The sequence below is a fragment of the Chlorocebus sabaeus genome, chromosome 17, assembly GCF_047675955.1.
Source record: "Chlorocebus sabaeus isolate Y175 chromosome 17, mChlSab1.0.hap1, whole genome shotgun sequence".
NCBI classification, from domain to species: domain Eukaryota; kingdom Metazoa; phylum Chordata; class Mammalia; order Primates; family Cercopithecidae; genus Chlorocebus; species Chlorocebus sabaeus.
Window position 1 is genome coordinate 73,484,877 of NC_132920.1, and position 22,873 is coordinate 73,507,749.

The 22,873-nt window shown below is 39.6% G+C and overlaps 1 protein-coding gene across 2 annotated transcripts in view; it reads left to right on the forward strand.

Moving 5' to 3' along the window:
• CD109 (CD109 molecule) overlaps window positions 1-5,494 on the forward strand; it is a 143,430-nt gene extending 137,936 nt beyond the window's left edge. For both annotated transcript variants that reach the window (XM_073006168.1, XM_073006169.1), the window contains one exon: window positions 375-5,494. In XM_073006168.1, coding sequence (XP_072862269.1) covers window positions 375-550 — 176 coding nt within the window. In that variant the 3' untranslated portion in view covers window positions 551-5,494. The remainder of the gene's footprint in view (window positions 1-374) is intronic.
• Window positions 5,495-22,873: the final 17,379 nt, after the last annotated feature.

Genomic DNA, 22,873 nt, shown 5'->3' on the forward strand with positions numbered 1-22,873 from the left:
TAGAGGATGTCATCCTAAAATAAACTCTTGAGGAGGTTAAACAGTCCTCAACTGAAAATTCTCCCTGACACAGTAAGAGATGAAAGTGGTGCTTGTGATTGCAGTGTGCAGCTGCAGTCTATTTGCTGTCTTCTAATGCTGGCCAACTGCTGGTGGTAGACAGATTGGACTGAATGCATTGTTTCTCTTTTGGATTTGGTTAGTTAGTACTTTGGATCATTCTTGGACATTTCAGTTGTTTCTTGTAAAGAAAAATAAAATTAGGTGAAGAATGGAAAACTCAGAAAAGTGTATCGAAATGCTCTTATGTTTTGGCAAAGTCAAGGTTTCTAAACAAGGGAGCCGTGTGAACTGATGTCTGCTTCTTTGAACAGGGAGACAGGCGGTGAGAAGTTACAACTCTGAAGCGAAGCTGTCCTCCTGTGACCTTTGCAGCGACGTCCAGGGCTGCCGTCCTTGTGAGGATGGAGCTGTAGGCTCCCATCATCACCCTTCAGTCATTTTTATTTTCTGTTTCATGCTTCTGTACTTTTTGGAACTTTGGCCGTGATTTATTTTTAAAGGACTCTGTGTAACACTAACATTTCCAGTAGTCACATGTGATTGTTTTGTTTTCATAGTGGAATACTGCTTCTATTTTGAAAACAGTTTTTTTTCTTTCTATGGGGTTACGGGGGTGGTGTACAACAGGTCCTAGTATGTATAGCTGCATAGATTTCTTCACCTGATCTTTGTGTGGAAGATCAAAATGAATGCAGTTGTGTGTCTATATTTTCTCCTTTCAAAATCTTCTAGAATTTTTTTGGAGGTGTTTGTTTTCTCCAGAATAAAGGTGTTATTTTAGAATAGGTATTCTCCTCATTTTGTGAAAGAAATGAACGTAGATTCTTAAGCATTATTACACATCCATGTTTGCTTAAAAATGGATGTCCCCAGGAATGGGAGAAAACAGCCAGCAGGAGGAGCTTCATCTGTTCCCTTCCCACCTCCAACCTAACCCTACTGCCGACCCCACCCCAACCCGCCCCATGCCCAGTGGTCTCAGTAGATACTTCTTAACTGGAAATTCTTTCTTTGTAGAATCTACGTGGTGAATTTTTTTTTTTAAGTGGCACGGTCTTTTTCTGCTCGAAATCTGATCACACACCCCAGCCATTTCCCTCCCTCTCTTTTTCTTCTGTAGAGAAATGTGAGGGGCAGTACATTTCCCTGTGCTTTGCACACCATCTCAGAGGTTGAGGAGCATACTGAAAACTGTCCTGGGGGTTGCTGGGTGTGCCGTCTCCTTCCCACATCCTCAGCCCCACACCAGCTCTATTTCAGGGGTGAGAGTCAGAGAGCACAGAAATATGTGCCTCATGGGATTTTGATTAGAAGATCCTAGACCAGGAGACACTGTGAGCCAGGAGTATAGCAAAATACTAGATAAGTCACTGCAGACCAACCTCCCTGCAGTTTGGGAAAGAAGCTGGGTTTGTGGAGAATCAGAGCATCTTGACATGATTGCTGACCTAAAGATCCCTGGCATTGGCCCGGGATCCTGTGTCAACTGTTCTAGGCTCAGGGGTGTGAGCATCAGACTGCCAGTTGTCTAGTGACATCTGATGCTGGCTGTGAACTTTTAAGATCCCCGAATCCTGAGCACCTCAATCTTTAGTTGCCCTGTATTCTGAAGGGTAATATAATTTATCTGGATGGATATTTTAAAGATGAATCCCCCTTTTTTCTTTTCCTCATTCTCTCTTTCTTTTCTTTCTTTCTCCCTTTCTTCTTTGCCTTCTAAATATACTGAAATAATTTCGATATGTGTCAACAATTAATGATCTTTTACTCAGTCTAAGAAATGGTTTAGTTTTTCTCTTTAGCTCTATGGCATTTCTCTCAAGTGGACATGGGAAAAAGTAATTGCCATGGGCTCCAAAGAATTTGCTTTGTTTTTAGCTATTTAAAAATAAATCCATCAAAAAGAAGGTATGCAAATGTATCTTTTAAAGTTGATTTTTAAAAATGCTCTTGCTTTAGTGAATTTTCAGAAATTATAGTGGAATGGATGCTCATATATTGCTTGTGGATATTTTGGATACCAGGGTAGGAAGAACTGACAATCAGTATTTTAAAGCTGGCAAACCTATATGTAGAAAATAGATTCTCAGACAGTGGCCTATGAAGAGGGCAGTTAAGTATCAAATACCTACTTTTCTGGCCTTTTTTTTTTTAGTGGGAAAAAGTTTCTAGATCTCTTACACTTCTGACACAATCTGTTCTAAAAACAGGCACTTGTTATGCTGGGGCCTCCTTGTAAACGGGTTTTTGCCCTTTATACTCTAGGAATTCTTTAAAGGTGAAATCATCTTATAAAGAAATTGGGGGAGGGTCTTGGCAAAGGATTTTCCCTTCCTCTTCCCTGGCCTGGGAACCTTATACTGACAATCAATACTTTATATTTTAAAGTACATAATTTATAGTTAACTTTTAGTGTAATATATTAGGAAACACTAGACTGGAAAGGCCATTGGAAGACAGGTCGTATCTTTTTCAGACCATATTTCTTTGTTTAAAAACTAGCATTTGAATACTTTTTCCGTGAAGAACTCCAAGTTTTCAAGTTAAAAGTCACCTCCTAGGCCAGGCACGGTGGCTCACACCTGTAATCCTAGCACTCTGGGAGGCTGAGGCAGGTGGATCACAAGGTCAGGAGGATCACAAGGTCAGGAGTTTGAGACCAGCCTGGCCAATTTGGTGAAACCCTGTCCATATTAAAAATATAAAATTTAGCCAGGCAGAGTGGCATACACCTGTAGTCCCACCTACTCAGGAGGCTGAGGCAGGAGAGTCACTTGAACCTGAGAGACACAGGTTGCAGTGAGCCGAGATTGCGCCACTGCACTCCCGCTTGGGGGACAGAGTGAAACTCCGTCTCAAAAAACAAAAAACAAAAAAGTCACCTTGTAACTCATCTCTTTTTATTGTAAGTTTATTAAAAGTGAAGAGGACAACAATGAGAAGGAAGAGAAAGGGTTAGCAAGCACTGCCTCCTGGGGCATGGGGCTGTGCAGGTGTCCCGGCCACTTCTTCCTTCATACTTCCCTTAGAGAACTTGCTCTGCTACAAGCAGTGGGGTTGGACTAAAAGTGATTAAAATACCACAGGCATAAGGAGAAAAGGAGAATATGTATTAGTAATAATTCATAGTATAAATTATTTTCTTCATATGATATAAGTAATAATATTAACTCATTTCACCATTAAGATTGCTTATGCTGAAGCTCTTCCATTTAGAATACTGTCAATGTCATTTACTGGTATGAACTAAAGTCCCCCTTCTTTTCCACTCACTGGGAAGCTTAGTAAGACACCAGCATATCTCACCTCCCTTTCTGATTGGCCAATGCTTCCAGAGACTGAATATTGGGAAAACCTAGTAGCCAAACAATTCTAGGACAGAATAACACTTTTATATTTGGTTTCCCCATCTTACTACCTTTAGTTAGAGTTTTAAAAAAGAAATTCAAGCCCATTAAAATATGCCTGGTCAATGAAATGCTTCCTTTTATTGTGTTCTATTGTACTTTGTTTTTCAAAACTTTCTAAAAGTAGTATCTTTGGTTTAATATTTTGGATTATATATTATAATCTGAGGAGCATTTTGCTTATATAGAATCCAGATATATTTCTGTTACTTAGGAGTTGTTACTTACATATGCAATACCGTATCCTGCACATGGGAATTTTCAGAATTGCAGATAGCATAACTCTCCCTGCTCCTGTTGTTTTGAGCCTAGGTATAATTTTTTTTTTTTTTTAAGAAAAAGATGTATTTAGCTTTAATTTCTATTTATGCTAAAGATAGTTATAAATAGTCTGTTGATATAGTACCAACTATTTTTATTTTGACATAATTCAATTATTTCATTTGACATATCTGGCTGAATCAAGACATTAAAAAATTGGATCTATGTTGAGACCATCCTGGCTAACATGGTGAAACTCCTTCTTTACTAAAAATACAAAAAATTAGCCAGGTGTGGTGGTGGGCACCTGTAGTCCCAGCTACTTGGGAGGCTGAGGCAGGAGAATGGTGTGAATCCAGGAGGCAGAGCTTGCAGTGAGCTGAGATTGCGCCACTGCACTCCAGCCTGGGCAACAGAGTGAGACTCCGTCTCGAAAAAAAAAAAAAAAAAAAGGATCTCTTATTTTTCTTTGTCATTTTTTTTAAAAAAGAACCATTTTATTCCTGCTGGCATATAATCTGGAGTTCTTTTGACAACCTTACTTTTTCTGATTTGCTTTATTGAATGATTGAATACTCATTTCTTTCTAAAAATATGTTGTAAATTCTCCCTTGGCAAGATTTCTCCCTATGAGAGTACTTATTATTTGAGTCTGCCAAGTAGTTACCATTGGGCAAGGTGCCGTGATATATTCTTGGGTGCATTAGTTTTTTGCACGTTGTAAATTTAAGACACTTAGAGTAAGTGGACCCATTCGTGGATGAGCTTCAGAACCTTTCACATTCTCAGTAGAGGCTTCTGTTGGACAGGCAGAAGAGTATCTTCCTCACTTTTTTTTTTTTTGTTTTCAAATTCCAGGAAGGCATAGCACTTTTAAGAAATTAGAATTTTTCGATCATCTATGCAAATGATATTTATGTTAATATTAAATATCTTATGTTACACTGGGAGTAATTTGAGGTGCAATTATTTTTATCACTACTTTGAATAGAGGACCTTTCTCCTTCTTTCTTCAGAAAACTAAGCAGTAAGTATAACCTTTAAAATAAGTATATATCAGTGAAAGTAGGCTTGTTTTACAACCATTTCTAGCCAGTGAGTTGTGTTTTCATGTCTTATCAAGACGGTACCACATTGCATCATTTTACAAAATACATTGTCATTTTCATTTCAACTGTAACATAGGAAAATAGATATTTCCTAGATGATTTCTGAGTTTCTTACTGCAAAGAAAAGTTATCAATTGGTATACATGTGTCTCTGTAATAGGGATAAAATTGCTATATCTGTTGCGACATATTCAAGAATCATTCTATTTTATGTTGTCTTGAGGCCAAGAGGTACCACATTTGCCCTGTATATTGAATTGGTGGTAGAAGGTAGTTCCATGTTCCTTCCATTTGTAGATCTTTAAGATTTTATCTTTGATAACTTTAATAGAATGTGGCTCCATTCTGGTCCTTCAAGCCTTTATGGTTTGGATTTTCAGCAGGGGACAGTTGACGTGGAGTCAATCTTTTTTGTACACGGGAAGCTTTATAAAATTTCCTTCACGAATCTCCTATTTTGGGAAGCTGTTTTGCATACGAGAAGAACACTGTTGAAATATTATTTTTCCAGGAACTAAAGCTTTATATATTCATCAAGGCGATTCTGAAAGTTTTAATTTTTAATGTTGGAATGTTATGTTATTGTTAATTGTACTGTATTATGTATTCAATACAAAATCATGATTTATTAATAAAAGTTTAATTTCCCATCTATTTATTATGTGTTCTTTTTATTTTAGCATAAAGCATGTCTATAGCACACCTCCCTTATGTAAGCCTATTTATGAGAAACAGGATATTTGAGGCTAGCTTAGAGTAGGGATTATTGTGTTGCAAGGTAGCAACGTAATGAAGTTGAAGAAATTTGATCACCAGCCTCCTTTACCTCCCCACTCAGTGGAGAGGTAAGTAATACACAAATTGAAAATAATTAATGTGAGGTGAGCACTCAAGCTCTGGAAATTATATAGAAGTATATAGAACACATAGTTTTTATACACACAGGAAAATGGAGGCACGGATTGTCTTAGCCAGAATAAGATTTCATGTACATTTTCTTAATTCCCATCCAGTGTTATTTAATACTTCTGTTGCCATGAATTTTCTGGGCTTCTGTGAAATACTAAAGATGGCATTTCACAATTGAGGGTTCTCAACTGGAAGTGATTTTGCCTTCGGTTACCATTTGCCAATGTCTGGACATGGTTTGGTTAACATAGTTGGAGGTAGTGCTGTTGTCATCTAGGGAATGGAGGCCAGGGATGCTGCCAAACATCCTGCAATGCATCAGACAGCTCCTTACAACAAAGAATTATTCTACCCAAGATATCAAAAGTTCCCAGGTTGAAAAGCACTCTAGCTAAGTGATGCTGGGCCCTTCTAGATCACCTCATGATGCCAATTATTTAATATGATTAAGTTAATACACTCTTATACAGGAGTAGAGTCATTGGAATCACTGGACAGATATTTAGATTAACCAATAAGTTTATATCCCAAGTCTAGGAAACTTAGCTTGGAGACTGGGAAAAGATGAAGTAATTAGTTTTTGAAAATATCTACAATGGTAGTTTCCAAACTTGATAGCCATTAGACTCTGTAAGAGCTTGGTCTGATAAAAATTTCTGGCCTTACTTTAAGAAATCCTAATTCAGCATATCTAGAATCAGGTTCTGGATCTGAATTATTAAGCAAATAGGTGATTCTGACGATTATTTTAATCTGAGAACCACTGGATTATTTAATGAGTTTTCCAGGCCTCATTGGCCTGGGTATGAAATGGGATCCTGGAAATAGCATCATCTATGCCATCTAAATGATGATGCAGGGCCTCCAGCGCTGCCGGACAGTCCTTCCCAGTGATTCCTGGGGGCTTCCACGACTGTTCCGTGCTCTCACAAAAGATCCCAAGAGCTGTCACCTGGGATTTGCTTTGTTCTTTCTCTCCTATCTGGCCCACTTTGTTGATGTTCAGTGTAGCAGAGACTGCCACTTTCTTCCTCCTATTCAACCCCTTCTCTTCCTCCTCCTTAGTCTCAGGAGGAGCTACATTTCCCAGATGCCTTTGCAGCAAAGTTGAGTCCTCGACCAGGTTCTGGTCAGTGGGATATAGGCTAAAGATATTAGTGATACTTCTGAGAAGCATCCTTAAAAGGAAGGGAGTAGGTGTCTTGCACAATTTTTTTTCTTTTTCTTCATCCTGCTGCCTGGATTGTGGATGACTGGCTGAAGTTCCATCAGTTTTTTGGTCCTTTACAGGGAAGGCCAAACCCTCAGGACTGGAGGCTGGAGAGCTTGAAGGAGCTGGGGTCCCCGATGACTATGGTGCCACCCTGAACCACCTACCTTTGGATTTCTCCTGCAAGTGAGAAAACATCTACTTTGTTTAAACCAGTTGTGGCGGTGGGGAGGCCCTAGGGTGGGCCCCATGGCCCCTGCCTGCTGGTGATCAGGCCATTGTGGATCCCTTCCCTGGAGTGTGTGTCTGACTTGTGACTTGCCTCTGGCCAACAGAACCTGGCAAAGGCGACAGAGTGTGCATTAGATTGTAGTTACCCGCTTGCTGGAGTCTCTCCGTCCTTTTCTGGCTTTGAAGAAGTGAGCGGCCCATGTGGGCTGCCAATTTTGGGCAAGAAATTAAGAGCAGATTTTAGGAGCTGACAGCAGCCTCCAGCGACAGCCAGTAAGAAACTGAAACCCCTACAGCTGTAAAGAACCGAGTTCTGTCCACAAAAGTGGATGTTTCTCTCGTTAAGCCTCAGAACAGACTGCAGCCCCAGCTGATGCCTTGATTATAGCTGCAGGAGACCCTAAACAGGGAACCCAACTACGTGCCCAGTCTATTGATTCAGAGAAACTGTGAGAAAAAAATGTGTATTGCTTTCAATCACTAAGTTTGTGCTAATTTGTTATACAGCAATAGAAAACTAATAAACAAGAAAATAAGTTAAAAAATTAATTGTGATGTGTGCAGCTGACATTTCTAACTGGCAGCACTTGGTGTTGCCATCTTTTCTACCATTAAGGGGCCTATAAACACATGAGCATTAGCCCTGGTGCCCAGTACTCCCTGAGTTCTGCCATTTCCATCTCTGTGCCAAAGATGAACTGTGTTCTCTGGAGGCCTCATTGCTCTCAAGCCACAGTGAGTTCCACAATGGAGTGAGGAGTGGTTCTCTCCCTGTCTCTGTGCTATATACTTTATTGTTTTGTATTCCTAGTAGGGCTGGTTGTGCCTCAGTGTTCACAGAGTTTTTAAACGACAACTGTTCTTTGAATTTCTGCCTGCCCCCTCCTCTGCCCCCTCCTCTCCCCCCCTCCTCTGCCCCCTCCTCTCCCCCCTCCTCTCCCCCCTCCTCTCCCCCCTCCTCTCCCCCCTCCTCTCCCCCCTCCTCTGCCCCCTCCTCTGCCCCCTCCTCTCCCCCCTCCTCTCCCCCCTCCTCTCCCCCCTCCTCTCCCCCCTCCTCTCCCCCCCTCCTCTCCCCCCTCCTCTCCCCCCTCCTCTCCCCCCCCCTCTCCCCCCTCCTCTGCCCCTCCTCTCCCCCCTCCTCTCCCCCCTCCTCTCCCCCCTCCTCTCCCCCCTCCTCTGCCCCCTCCTCTGCCCCCCTCCTCTGCCCCCCTCCTCTGCCCCCTCCTCTGCCCCCCTCCTCTGCCCCCCTCCTCTGCCCCCTCCTCTGCCCCCCTCCTCTGCCCCCTCCTCTGCCCCCCTCCTCTGCCCCCCTCCTCTGCCCCCCTCCTCTGCCCCCCTCCTCCCCATGCTCTCTCTCTCTGAGACCTAAGATCCGGGGGCTGGACCTTAAGCCATGAAGTACAGGCATTTTACTGTCCTCCTAATCTCTCTTCTTTCTGACACAATCTCAATCTCCCTGTCTCCCTTTCTCTCTCTCTCTCTGTTATTGCTCCAAAATCTTCAAGCAAAATTGACTCCTTGTAGCCCTCCCTGCCAATAGTGCACTCGACACATTCATCTATAGATACTGTGATGGGTAAGAGCATGGGCTTTGGTGCCAGGCAGGCCTGGCCTTGAGTCTTGGATCTGCCTCTTGTTAGAGGGGAGAGAGTTTTCTTTTCTGGTGTGTATGAGGTGGAATTTTTCCTTAAATATTCTTAGAGTCTCTTCCTTCACTCGCTCCATCCCAAAGGAGACAGAGCGCTTTTCTGCACTGTCAAGTTAGGAAGAATTAAATGGCAATGGTGGGCTCATCTCCCTCTTGGGTTCCACCCTGACATCATCCTCAGTTCCCCTGTGCTGACCTAGGTCTTGCCTAGGCCCAGAGCTGCCTGCAAAGGTTGAGGAATTCTGGCCAAGAATGGGCTATAGTGGGAAGATCCATTAGGTACTCACACCAGGTTGTGTCCCCCATGTAGCCTTTATCAGTAATAGAGTGAATATTTTGGTTCCTTCATTTGTTAGCTTTTGTTCACCAGATGGGAATGAAGGATTTATTGCATTTCCTCAGTAACCCCAACACCTCCACCAAGAGCATGATTTTGGGCAGGTTTGCAGTATCTAGTATATATTAGGTGCTTAGTAAATCATGGTTATAACTATATGTGTGCATACATCGGTGGATACAGTTTAGGTGTTAGCTGTATATGTGTAACTTTGGGTAGGAGGGAAGGGAATTCTACTCTTCACTAGCTGAGCGGCTGCCGAAGGGTGGGTCTCTTTGATGCCCTGTAGCCTGTACTGATGTTATCTCTAATAATTACAATGGGCTAGAGGTGGTACTTGACTTGGGGGCTGATGGATTCTCTTCTCCTTCCCACTACTGCCTGTGCCATCATTTCTACTACAGCGAATTCATAAATGGGACCACAAAGAAGGAAATAATTTATTCAAAATCACTGGTGATAAATCCCGATTATAAAGATGCAGATATAGGAATATTGTGGCCCCTGATCTAGTTACATTGTCCTGTCAGCCTGTACAGGAATATTAGACCTCACTGCCCAGACTTTGACAGTGTCCTATACTAGCAGAGAAACTTCTGGGTGGATTCTCATTGCTTTGTTTAGGCTATGTCCCTCTTCTTCCCTACAGAAATCCCCTATTTTATCTCTGTTTTCCATTCTGAAATTCCCATGTTTTCCACTTTTCCTGTCAGTTACTGTGTTTCAAAATCAGCAAGTCCCAGGTCTTCCTTTTTGCCTTAAGTTTTCTGTTTGTTTCATGGAAGTTGTGGGCCAAAGCTTTCTGTCTTCTGCCCATCTACTGCAAGGTCATATCCCTAGGGTAAAGGGGTGATGAAAGAACTTTGGATGATTCTCCACTCTGATTGGTAGTTGGCTTTTATTTCCTTTTATGTTATTCCAATTATCTAAAAAGTCAGACAACTGCGTGAGTTCAGGATGAGAGGGAAATTAAATTGCAGCACCCATGAGAAAGACTTGATGGTTAAGAAAAGTATGAGTCAGTGACAAGAGAGCAAATGCTTCCCATTTTCACATGAAGGAGGGTATTAGTTCTGCATGTTTCAGGGTATTATGTCCAGTTACTAATGTCACGATTTAGGAAAGTAGACCAACTGGAGTCCACGTGGAGCAGAGCAGCCGTAATGGTGTCAGGATGAAAGATTAAAGGATATGCAGAGACTCAGCTGGTGGAAGAGACAACTCAGACTCTAACACTTCTCTTCAAATATACGAAAGACTGCTATGAGCAAGCTCAAGTCGCAGAATCATTCCAAGTAGGTAGAGTTTGGCTCAATATTAAGAAGAACCAAATAGAGCATCCCTGAATCAGAAGGTAGTGAGCACATGGTCCCTGAAGTTGGTTAGTAGAAGCGGATGCTAATTAGTGGCTGACACTTCTTAAAATGGTATCTTATCCATTACTATTTTTTTTTTTTTTTTTGGCATCGAGCGTTGAAAATGGTAGAGGTTAAAAGGTTTGTAAATTGAGCTTGTGTTGTGGGTTGACTTGTGTTGTCTCCAAAAAAGTATGTTGAAGTCCTAACCCTTAGTACCTTGGAATGTGACCTTAGTTGAAAATAAGGCCATTGCACATTTAATTAGTTAATATGAGGTCACACTGGAGTAGAGTGAACCCCTAATCCAATATGACTGCTGTCTTTATAAGGTTATAAGAAGACAGCCATCAGGAGACAGAGGCATACAGAGAGAGTATCATGTGATGATGAAGGCAGAGGTTGGAGTTATGCAGCTGCGAGCCAAGGAACGCCTAAAGTTGCCTCCAAGCCACCAAAAGCTAGGAAAAGGAAAAGAAGGCTTTCCCTACAGGTTTCACAGGAAACATGGCACTACAGACGTCTTGATTCAGACCCAGCCTTCAGAACTGTGAGACAATACATTTCTGATGTTTTAAGCCACCCACTTTGTGGTACTTTGTTATAGCAGTCTTAGGAAATGAACACAGCTCCCCAATTATACTAAGACCTAGGGAGATGAAGTGCCTTGCACAAGTCCTAAAACTTCTATTTTTTCCTCCCTTCACAACTTCTCAAGAGCAAAATCAAGACATCTGTGTGGCATGAAGCAGGGACTCCATGACTGTTGTGGCATGAATTTCCTTAAGTCTGAATTCTAGCAGGTTGATGGCTTTCCCAGTTCCTGCTTCCTGTCCTGTTCCTAGCCAGTGCTGTTGGCTCAGCCCCAACACTTACCCTTTGCTCTTGGCACACCTGCCTGCAGTCACAGATAGGAGGACTGGAATTGCCATCCATTCTAGGAAAACTTACTCACTGTGTTTTTAAAAATAAACTCTTACAGTTAGGATGCCAAATTGATGTCCTCTTGAGTACTAGCTGAGATCAGTTGGAAATGACTGCCCTGGGGGATTTTGTCAGAGTTTTGGGGGCCACTTCTGAACCTGGTGGGAATAAGAGCTGGAATTAACTGTGGATGTCTGCACGGATGAGGCAAGGCCAAATGGTGGCATTTGAGCGGGAACTTTGCCATTCCCACTTTAGGATCTGTACTATACAAATTACCATTTAACTATGTTGCCTTGCATTGTGAACTAATTTTTTTAAAAATTGGTGTTGGTTTTAATTCACAGTCCACATCTTAAGTTCACATCTTTAGAATTTCTATCCTACACCATAGACTCTATCATCTATCTATCTATCTATCTATCTATCTATCTATCTATCTATCTATCTATCTATCTATCTATCCATCCTATCATCTCTATCTATCATCTATCTAATAAATGCTGAGATCTATGATAGATCTATCTATCTATCTATCTATCTATCTATCTATCTATCTATCTGTCTGTCTAATACATCTGACTGAGGTACTCAGTGTTCTCTGTAGGCTTCACATTGTATAATTTAGAAATAATGATAATGTTGTAATAATAAAGTTATGCACTAAAGGTCTTGGCATCACAAACAAGTGAAAATGGACAACTACCTTTCTTCCTGGAGTCTTTGATTTTGTAGTTTTCATTCCCCCACATCCCCCACAAGTTACCATACATTTTGTTTTCTTAGGAATTGGTTGACAGATATTGAAGAACAGGGTAAATTATTTAGGAATATAAGATTATATGGCAGGTTGGTAAGTAAAATCTCGTGGTTTGAAGGATTTTCTTTTTCTTTTTTATACTATAAAGAAACACATAGGAAGGGACTTTTTTCTATTATTAGGAAATGCAAACTAGGTTTACATTTCTCTCGGTAGCTTCTGAGAGTCCTATTTTCACCTCTACTATTGCCCCTGTTTCCCTTTATCTTTTCTCTACTCTGCATATCAATGCAATGAGAAGCACATTGCTGGAGGGCAGGGGTTATGCCTTACTTAGTTTTTAATCTTCACATCTACACAGAGTTCAGCATATAGTAGATACTCAATATGGCAAATGCCAAAACATTTAGTTTATTTAATGAAGGAGATAATATTTATTTTTAAATCCTATTGTCTGATATTCTGCAGAAACTTAGTTAATTTGTTTAGCTACTAATTACAAGGACAAGTCTGTCTCTCACAGCATCTAACATTACCTTTAATGCTGTACATGTTCAGGAATGTGTAACTGAATAGAATTTGAGGTACCAGCAATGAACAACTTTCCCACATGAATAAATAAAAGATAAAGAAATGGCAGTAGAAGAAGTAAAGGGAGAAAATGATGGAAAGAAAGAAATACAAATGAGAGGGAAATAAGAAATAGTTCTAAGCATGACTACTGGGTGATTTGTTAAATTTCAGTTATGGAGATTAGTGCAGAATCTCAGCTGAGTCTCAAACACCATAGATATTTCAGTCTTGTGTTTAAACTGCCAAATAAAAAGTTTACCTCACTCATACATAATTCACTCATACAATTATGAGCGAATGCTGCTCTGTGTGTTCTTATTAAATTATTTACTTTCTTTCTACGCTTGCCCAAGTCTGCAGGAATAAGGTTTCAATTGTTTTTGGTTTTAACTAATTTCAGTAATTAACATAGTAGTTGTGAATTATTAAATATACTTTTGGAGTATTATAATGACAAAATAAGCGACATTATGAAAAGATAGTAATTGACTTCTCTCTAGCAGAACTGAAAAAAATCCTAAAGCTTCCCCTCAAAAATTCTGCATCTTTCTCAGCTTTGACTCTATCTCATCCCCTTTCGTAGCTAAACTTCTTGACAGAGTTTCTTATATTTATTACCTACATTTCTTTGTCATTCCTCAAGCCACTAAAACCTGGGTTTACCTTGCAGAAGCTACTCTAAATCTTGTGATTGGCTCTCTACTTCTCCATCGGACAGTGTCCTTGCTTGTCTTCTTGACATCTTAGCATTTGGAACTGTTGACTACTCTTCTTCCCGAGTTCCTTTTTTCCTTTACCTTCTTTGAAAACATTTTTTAATGATTGTGGGTACATAGTAGGTGTATACATTTATGGGGTACATGAGATATTTTGATACGGGCACGCAATGTGTCGTGATCACACGAGGGTAAATGGGGGATCCATCACCTGGAGCGTTTGTCATTTGGTTACAAACAATCCAATTATAATATTTTTGTTTTTAATAATGTATAATTAAGTTACTATTGACTCTAGTCACCCTGTTGTGCTATCAAATACTAGGTCTTATTCACTCTTTCCAGTTTTTTGGACCCATTAACCATCCCCACTTCTCCCCATCCCCCTGACTACCCTTCTGAGCCTCTGGTAACAATTCTTCTCCTCTCTATCTCCATAAGTTTAATTGTTTTAATTTTTAGCTCACACAAATAAGTGATAACATGCAAAGTTTGTCTTTCTGTGCCTGATTTAGTTCACTTAACACAATGACCTCAAGTTCCATCCATGTTGTTGCAAATGACAGGATCTCATTCTTTTTTATGGCTGAATAGTACTATGTTTTGTATATGTATCACTTTTCTTTATTCATTCATCTGTTGATGGACACTTATGTTGCTTCCAAATCTTGGCTATTGTGAATAATGCTGCAACAAACATGAGAGTGCAGATATTCCTTTGATATACTGATTTTCTTTCTTTTGGGTGTATACCCAGCAGTGCCATTGCTGGATCATATGGCAGCTCTAATTTTAGCTTTCTGAGGAACCTCCAAACTGTTCTCCTTAGTAGTTGTACTAATTTACAGTCCCACCAACAGTGGATGAGGTTTTCCTTTTCTCTACATCCTCGCCAGTATTTGTAATCATGTGTCTTTTTGATAAAAGCCATTTTAACTGGGGTGAGGTGATATTGCATTGTAGTTTTGATTTGCATTTCTCTGATGATCAGTGATGTCACACACTTTTTCATTTGCCTGTTTACCATTTGTATATCTTCTATTGAGAAATGTCTATTTGGATATTTTTCCCATTTTTAATTTTTATATTATGGTTATTAATCCCTTGTCAGATGAGTAGTTTGCAAATATTTTCTCCCATTCTGTGGATAGTCTCTTTATTTTGTTGTTTCCTTTGCTGCACCAGTAGTTTTATAGTTTGAGGTCTTAGATTTAAGTCTTTAATCCATTTTGATTTGATTTTTGTGTATGATGAGAGACAGGGTCTAGTTTCATTCTTCTGCATATGGATATCCAGTTTTCCCAGAATATTGAAGAGACTGTCATTTCCCCAATGTATGTTCTTGGCACCTTTGCTGAAAATGAGTTCACTATAGATGTGTGGATTTGTTTCTGGGCTCTCTATTCTGTTCCATTGTATGCCTGTTTTTATGCTAGCACCATATTGTTTTGGTTACCATAGCTTTGTGGTATAATTTGAAGTCAGGTAATGTGATTCCTCCAATTTCATTTTTTTTTCTTGGTATAGTTTTGGCTATTCTGGGTATTTTGTGATTCCATATAAATTTTAGGATCTTTTTTTCTATTTCTGTGAAGAATGTCATTGATATTTTGATAGGTATTGCATTGAATCTGGAGATTGTTTTGGGTAGTACAGACATTTTAACAATATTGATTCTTCCAGTTCATGAGCGTGTGTCTTCAATTTCTTTCATCAGTGTTTTATAATTTTCATCATAGAGATCTTTTACTTTTTTGGTTAATTCCTAGGTATTTAATTTTATTTGTAGCCGTTGTAAATTGTAAAAAGAAAGCCATTACTTTCTTGATTTCTTTTTCACATTGTTTGCTGTTGGCATATAGAAATGCTACAGACTTTTGTATGTCGATTTTGTATTCTGCAACTTGACTGAATTTGTTTATCAGTTCTAATAGTTTTTGGTGGAGTCTTTAGGTTTTTCCAAGTACAAGATCATATCATCTGCAAACAAGGAAAATTTGACATCTGCCTTTCTAATTTGAATGCCCTTTATTTCTTATTCGTGTCTGATTGCTCTGGCTAGAACTTCCAGTACTGTATTGAATAACAGTGGTAAAAGTGAGAATCCTTGTCATTTTATAGATCTTAGGGGAAAGGTTTTCATTTTTTCCCCATTCAGTATAATATTAGCTGTGAGTCTGTCGTATATGCCTTTTATTATGTTCAGGTATGTTTCTTTTATTACCAGTTTTTTGAAGGTTTTTGTCATGAAGGGGTGTTCCATTTTATCTTTTTTTTTTTTTTTTTTTTTAAGTATCAGTTGAAATGATCATATGTTGATATGGTTTGGGTGTGTCCCCGCCAAATCTCAAATTGAATTGGATCTCCCAGAATTCCCACAAGTTGTGGGAGGGACCCAAGGGGAGTTAACTGAATCATGGGGGCTGGTTTTTCTGTGCTATTCTCGTGATAGTTAAAAAGTCTTATGAGATCTGTTTGGTTTGGCAGGGGTTTCTACTTTAGCTCATTTTCCTCATTCTCTCTTTCTGCTACCATGTAAGAAGTGCCTTTTGCTTCCCACCATGATTCTGAGGGCCCCCCCCACCAAGCCATGTGGAACTGTAAGTCCAATTAAACCTCTTGTTCATCCCAGTCTCTGATATGTCTTTGTCAGCAGTGTGAAAACAGATTAATACAATAAATTGGTACCAGTAGGGCATTGCTGAGAAGACAGCTGAAAATGTAGAAGCAACTTTGGAACTGGGTAACAGGCAGAGATTGGAACAGTTTGAAGGGCTAAGAGGAAGACAGGAAAATGTGGGAAAGTTTGGAACTTCCTACAGACTTGTTGAATGGCTTTGCCCAAAATGCTGATAGCGATATGGACAATAAAATCTAGGCTGAGGTGGTCTCAGATGCAGACGAGGAACTTATTGGGAACTGGAGCAAAGGTGACTCTTGTTACGTTTTAGCAAAGAGACTGGTGGCATTTTGCCCATGCCCTACAGATTTGTGGAACTTTGAACTTGAGAGATATAATTTAGGGTATCTGGCAGAATAAATTTCTAAGCAGCAAAGCATTCAAGAGGTGACATGGGTGTTGTTAAAGGCATTCCATTTTAAAAGAGAATAGAAAAGAAAAACCCATTTTCTGGGGAGAAATTCAAGCTGGCTGCAGAAATTTGCATAAGAAGCAAGGAGCCTCATGTTAATCCCCAAGACCATGGGGAAAATGTCTCCAGGCCATGTCAGAGACCTTCATGGCAGCCCCTCCCATCACAGGCCAGGAGGCCCAGGAGGAAAAAACAGTTTTGTGGGCTAGGCGCAGGGTCCCCATGCTGTGGGCAGCCTAGGGACTTGGTGTCCTGCATCCCAGCCACTCCAGCTGTGGCTGAAAGGGGCCAACATACAGTTCAGGCTGTGGCTTCAGAGGGTGGAAGCTCCAAGCCTTGGCACCTTTCATGTGGAGCCTGTGGGTGCAGAGAAGTCAAGAACTGAGGTTTTGGAACCTCCACCTAGATTTCAGAAGATGTATGGAAATGCCTGAATGCCCAGGCAAAAGTTTGCTGCAGGACTGGGGCCTTCATGGAGAACCTCTGCTAGGGCAGTGCAGAAGGGAAATGTGAGGTGGGAGCCCCCACGCAGAGTCCCTAGTGGCATGCTGCCTAGTGGAGTTGTGAGAAGAGGGCCACCAACACCTTCAACCTTGCACCTGGAAAAGCCACAGACACTCAGTGCCAGCCCATGAAAGTAGCCAGGAGGGAGGGTGTACCCTGCAAAGCCGCAGGGGCAGAGCTGCCCAAGATCAGGAGAATCCACCTCTTGTGTCAGCGAAACCTGGATGTGAGACCTGAAGTCAAAGGAGATCATTTTGGAGCATTAAAATGTGACTGCCCCCCTGGATTTCGGACTTGCATGAGACCTGTAGTCCCTTTGTTTTGGCCAATTTCTCCCATTTGGAATGGCCATATTTACCCAATGCCTGTACCCCCATTGTATCTAGGAAATAACTAGCTTGCTTTTGATTTTACACGTTCATAGGCAGAAGGGACTTTCCTTGATTCAGATGAGACTTTGGACTGTGGACTTTTGGGTTAATGCTGAAATGAGTTAAGAATTTGGGGGACCATTGGGAAGGCATGGTTGGTTTTGAAATGTGAGGACCCAAGATTTGGAGGGGCTAGGGGCAGAATGATATGGTTTGGCTGTGTCCCCACCAAATCTCAACTTGAATTGTATCTCCCAGAATTTCCACGTGTTGTGGGAAGGACCCGGGGAGAGGCAATTGAATCATGGGGGCTGTTTTTTTCTGTGCTATTCTCATGATAGTGAATAAGTCTCACAAGATCTGATGAGTTTATCAGGGGTTTCCACATTTGATTCTTTCTCATTTTCTCTTGCTGCTGCCATGTAAGATGTGCCTTTTGCCTCCCACCATGATTCTGAGGCCTCCCCAGCCAGTGGAACCTCTTTTTCTTCCCACTCTCTGGTATGTCTTTATCAGCAGCATGAAAACAGACTAATACATATGGGCTTTGTCCTTCTTTCTGTTGATATGATGTATCACATTGATACATTTGCATATGCTGAGCCATCTTTGCATCCCTGGGATAAATCTACTTGGTCATGATGAATGATCTTTTTAATGCATTGTTAGATCTGGTTTGCTAGTATTTCGTTGAGGATTTTTGCATCAATATTCATCAGAGATATTGGCCTGTAGTTTTCCTTTTTTGATGTGTGTTTGTCTGGTTTTGGTATCAGGGTAATACTGGCCTTGTAGGATGAGTTTGGAAGTATTTCCTTCTCCTCTATTTTTTGGAATAGTTTAAGTAGAATTGGTATTAGTTCTTTAAATGTTTGGTAGAATTCAGCAGTTAAACCATCGGGTCCCAATTTTTTTTTTTTCTTGGGAGACTCTGTTATGACTTCAATCTCATTACTTGTTATTGGTCTATTCAGTTTTTGGATTTCTTCATGGTTCAATCTTGGTAGGTTGTATGTGTTTAGGAATTTATCCATTTCTTCTTGATTTTCCAATTTACTGGCATGTAGTTGCTCATAATAACCACTAATGATCCTTCAAATTTCTGTGGTATCAATTGTAATGTCTCCTTTTTAATCTCTGATTTTATTTATTTGGCTCTTCTCTCTTTTTTAATATTGTTTATTCTGGCTAAAGGTTTTCAATTTTGGTAATCTTTTCAAAAAACTAACTTTCATTTCATCCATCTTTTTTATTGCTTTCCTCATTTCAATTTCATTTATTCCTACTCTGACTTTTATGTTTTTTTTTCTTTTTCTAATTTTGGGTTTGGTTTGTTTTTGCCTTTCTAGTTCTTTAAGATGCATCATTAGGTTGTTTATTTGTAGTTTTCCTACTTTTTTGCTACAGGCACTTATAGTTATAAACTTTCTTCTCAGTGTAACTGTCTCTGTATCCCACAGGTTTTAGTATGTTGTATTTCCATCACTTATTTAAATTTTTTTTCCAATTTCTTTCTTAATTTCTTTATTGACCCACTGGTCATTCAGGAGCATATTGTTTAAGTTCCATGTGTTTGTATAGTTCCCAAAATTCATGTTGTTACTGATTTCTAGTTTTTTTTTCATTGTGGTTAGAAAAGATGCTTGATATTATTTCATTATATATTCAAAATTATGATATAGTTTTTTGAATGTTTAAGACTTGTTTTGTGACCTATGGGCTATCCTTTAGAATGATCCATGTGCTGAGGAGAAGAATGTGTATTCTTCAGCCACTGGATAAAATGTTCTGTAAATATTTATTGGGTCCATTTGTTTTATAGTACAGCTTAATTCTGATGTTTCTTTGTTGATTTTCTGTCTGGGAAATCTGTCTAATGCTGAAAGGTGGGGGTTGAAGTCTCCAGCTATTATTGTGTTGGGGGTCTATTTCTCTCTTTAGCTCTTATAATATTTGCTTTATTTATCTTGGTGTTCCAGTGTTGGGTGCATATATATTTACAATTATTATATCCTCTTGCTGAATTGACCCTTTTATGATTATATAATGGCTTTGTCTGTTTTTGTAGTTTTTGTCTTGCAATCTATTTTGTATGCAATAAACATAGCTCCTCCTGCTCTTTTTGATTTCCATTGGCATGGAATATCTTTTTCCAACCCTTCATTTTCAGTATATGTACGTCTTTAGAGGTAAAGTGTTTCTTGTGGGCAAGAGATTACTGGGTCTTGTTTTTAAAATCCATTCAACCACTGTTTATTTTGATTGGAGAGTTTAGTCTATTTACATTTAATACTATTATTGATAAGTAAAGACCTACTCCTGCCATTTTGTCATTTGCTTTCTGGTTGTTTTGTGGTCTTCTCTTTCTTCTTTCCTTCCTTCTTGTCTTCCTTTTAGTGAAGTTGATTTTCTTTTGTGGTATGCTTTAATTTCTTGCTTTTTATTTTTTATGTACCCATTGTATATTTTTTGATTTGAGGTTAGGGCTTGCAAATAATATCTTATAATCTATTATTTTAAATTGATGAAAAGTTAACACTGATTGCATGAACAAACAAGCAATAGGAAAATGAAAAAAAACTCAACACTTTTAACTTTGTCCCCCTGCTTTTTAACTTTTCATTGTTTCTACTTATATCTTATTGTACCGTCTATTTCTTGAAAAGTTGTTGTAGTTATTATTTTTGATTGTTTTACCTTTTAGTCTTTCTACTTAAGAGTAGTTTATATACCACAATTACAGTGCTATAATATTTTGTGTTGTTGTGTGTACTTAGAATTACCAGTGAGTTTTTTTATCTTCAGATAATTTCTTAAGTTCATTATTATTTTTTCTTTCTGATTGAAGTACTCCCTTTAGCATTTCTTGCAGGACAGGTGTTGATGAAATCCTTCAGCTGTTTTCTGGGAAAGTCTTTATTTCATCTTCAGGTTTCAAGGATATTTTTGCTGGATATACCATTCTAGGGTAAAAGTTTTTTTCCCTTCGGCACTTTAAGTATGTTATGCCATTCTCTCCTGACCTGTAAGGTTTCCACAGAAACGGCTTCTGCCAGGTGTATTGGAGCTCCATTGTATGTTATTTGTTTCTTTTCTCTTGCTGCTTTTAAGGTCCTTTCTTTATCCTCGACCTTTGGAAGTTTGATTATTACATGTTTTGAGGCAGTGTTCTTTGAGTTAAATATGCTTGGTGTTCCATAACCTTCTTGTGCTTGGATATTTATATTTTTCTCTAGGTTTGCTAAGTTCTCTGTTATTATCCCTTTCAATAAATTTTCCACTCTTATATATTTCTCTGCCTCCTCTTGAAGGCCAATAACTTTTAGCTTTGCCCTTTTGTGGTTATTTTCTAGATCTTGAAGGTATGCTTTATTCTTTTTATTCTTTTTTTCTTTTATCTCCTCAAATGATGTATTTTCAAATAGTTTATCTTCAAGCTCATGAATTATTTCTTCCGCTTGATCAATTCTGCTATTAAGAGACTCTGATGCATTATTCAATATGTCAATTATATTTTTCAACTCCAGAATTTCTGCTTGATTCTTTTAAGTTATTTCAATTTCTTTGTTAAATTTATCTGATATAATTCTGAATTCTTTCTCAGTATTATTTTGAATTGTTTTGAGTATCCTTAAAATACCTATTTTGAATTCTCTGTGTGAAAAGCCACATATCTTTGTTTCTCCAGGATTGGTCCCAGGTGCCTTATTTAATTCATTTGGTAAGGTCATGTTTCCCTGGATGATCTTGAAGCTTGCAGGTGTTTGTTGGTGTCTAGGAATTGAAGAGCTGGTATTTGTATTTATTGTAGTCTTTACAGTCTGGGCTTGTTTGTACTTGTCCTTTTTGGGATGACTTCTTAGGTATTCAAAGGTACTTGAGTGTTATGATCTAAGCCATATCTGCATTAGGGAGCACGAGCACCTCCAGCCCAGTAACACTGTGTTTCTTGCAGACTTAGTGGTCTTGGATAAGATCTGGAAGAATTCTCTGGGTTGCCAGGCAGATACCATTGTTCTTTTCACTTACTTTCTCTCAAACAAATGGAGTCTTTCTCTCTGTTCTGAGTCACCTAGAGTTGAGGGAGGGTTGACACATGTACTCCTGTGGCCATCGCTGAGACTGTACTGGGTCATACCTGAAGTCAGTACAGCACTGGGTCTCACCCAAGGCCCACTGTAATCACTACGTGGCCACCACCTATGTTTGTTTAAGACCATAGGACTCTATGATTAGCAGGTGGTGAAGCCAGTCAGTCTTGTATTCTTCCATTCAGGGCAGCAAGTTACCCTGACTCCTGGACAGGTCTAGAGATGCTATCCAGGAGCTGGGCAGTAGAGTAAAAAACCTTAAAAATCTCCCTTTTCTTCTATGCTACTACAGTTAAGCTGGCACTTAAACCACAAGACAAAGTTATTTCCATTTTCCTTTCCCTTTCCACAGGCATAGGAGTCTCTTCCTATAGCCGTCATCACCACAGGCCCATGGAAAGTACTGGCAGGCTATGGTCAATGTTCTCTTAAGGCCCAAGGGCTTTTCAGTTAGCTTGTGGTGAATGCCGTCAGGCCTGGGACTCCCCCTTCGGGGCAGTGGATTCCTCTCTGGACCAGGACAAGTCCAGAAATGTCACCCACAAGCCAAGGCCCAGAATCGGGGACCCCAAGAGCCTGCTTGGTGCTGTCCTCCACTGTGGTTGAGCTGGTATCTGTATCCTGATTTCTGCTTCTTATGAAGATGCTTTTTTTTTTTTTTTTTTTTTTTTTTTGGTATCGGTAGTTATTAAATTTGGCTTTCCTGCAGCGGGGACAATCACTGGAGGCTTCTATTCAGCCCTCTTGCTCTGCCCCCTCCTTTGCCTTCTATGTTCGCACACTCTCCCATTTGTCAGATGCATTCTCTCAGTTTCCTTTTAATTCTCATTTCCCTTTATCTATTCTTTATATGCAGACGGGGTATTTTGGAGGTCTTATCAGTAAGACTTGGGAATAGATTGGATATAGGAAGTGAGGAAAACAGAGGATTCAAAAAGTCTGGCCTTACTTCTAAATGTGAAAAGCCCAGAAAAAGAAAAAATGTCTGGCCTTAGTAACTAGGGGATGGGAGAAAGGCACTTACTGAGATGAAGAAAGACTGAGAACATGAAAGTGTGTGTGTGTGTGTCTGTGTTTATCAAGGATTCATTTGAGTGAAGCTTATTTCATCTCATTTCATCCCTAGTGAGGAGAACCAGTAGATAGTCAGGACCTGTGAGTAATCTGCCAATGCACAGAATAACAACGTATTAACTAATTATTCTTATACAACGCTCTATTCCTATTTTTGTTCTTTCATAATTTAGAGGAGTTTAAACATTATTGAGAAATTCAGAAAAATCCAAAGGAATCCATACTGTGAACTCATTGG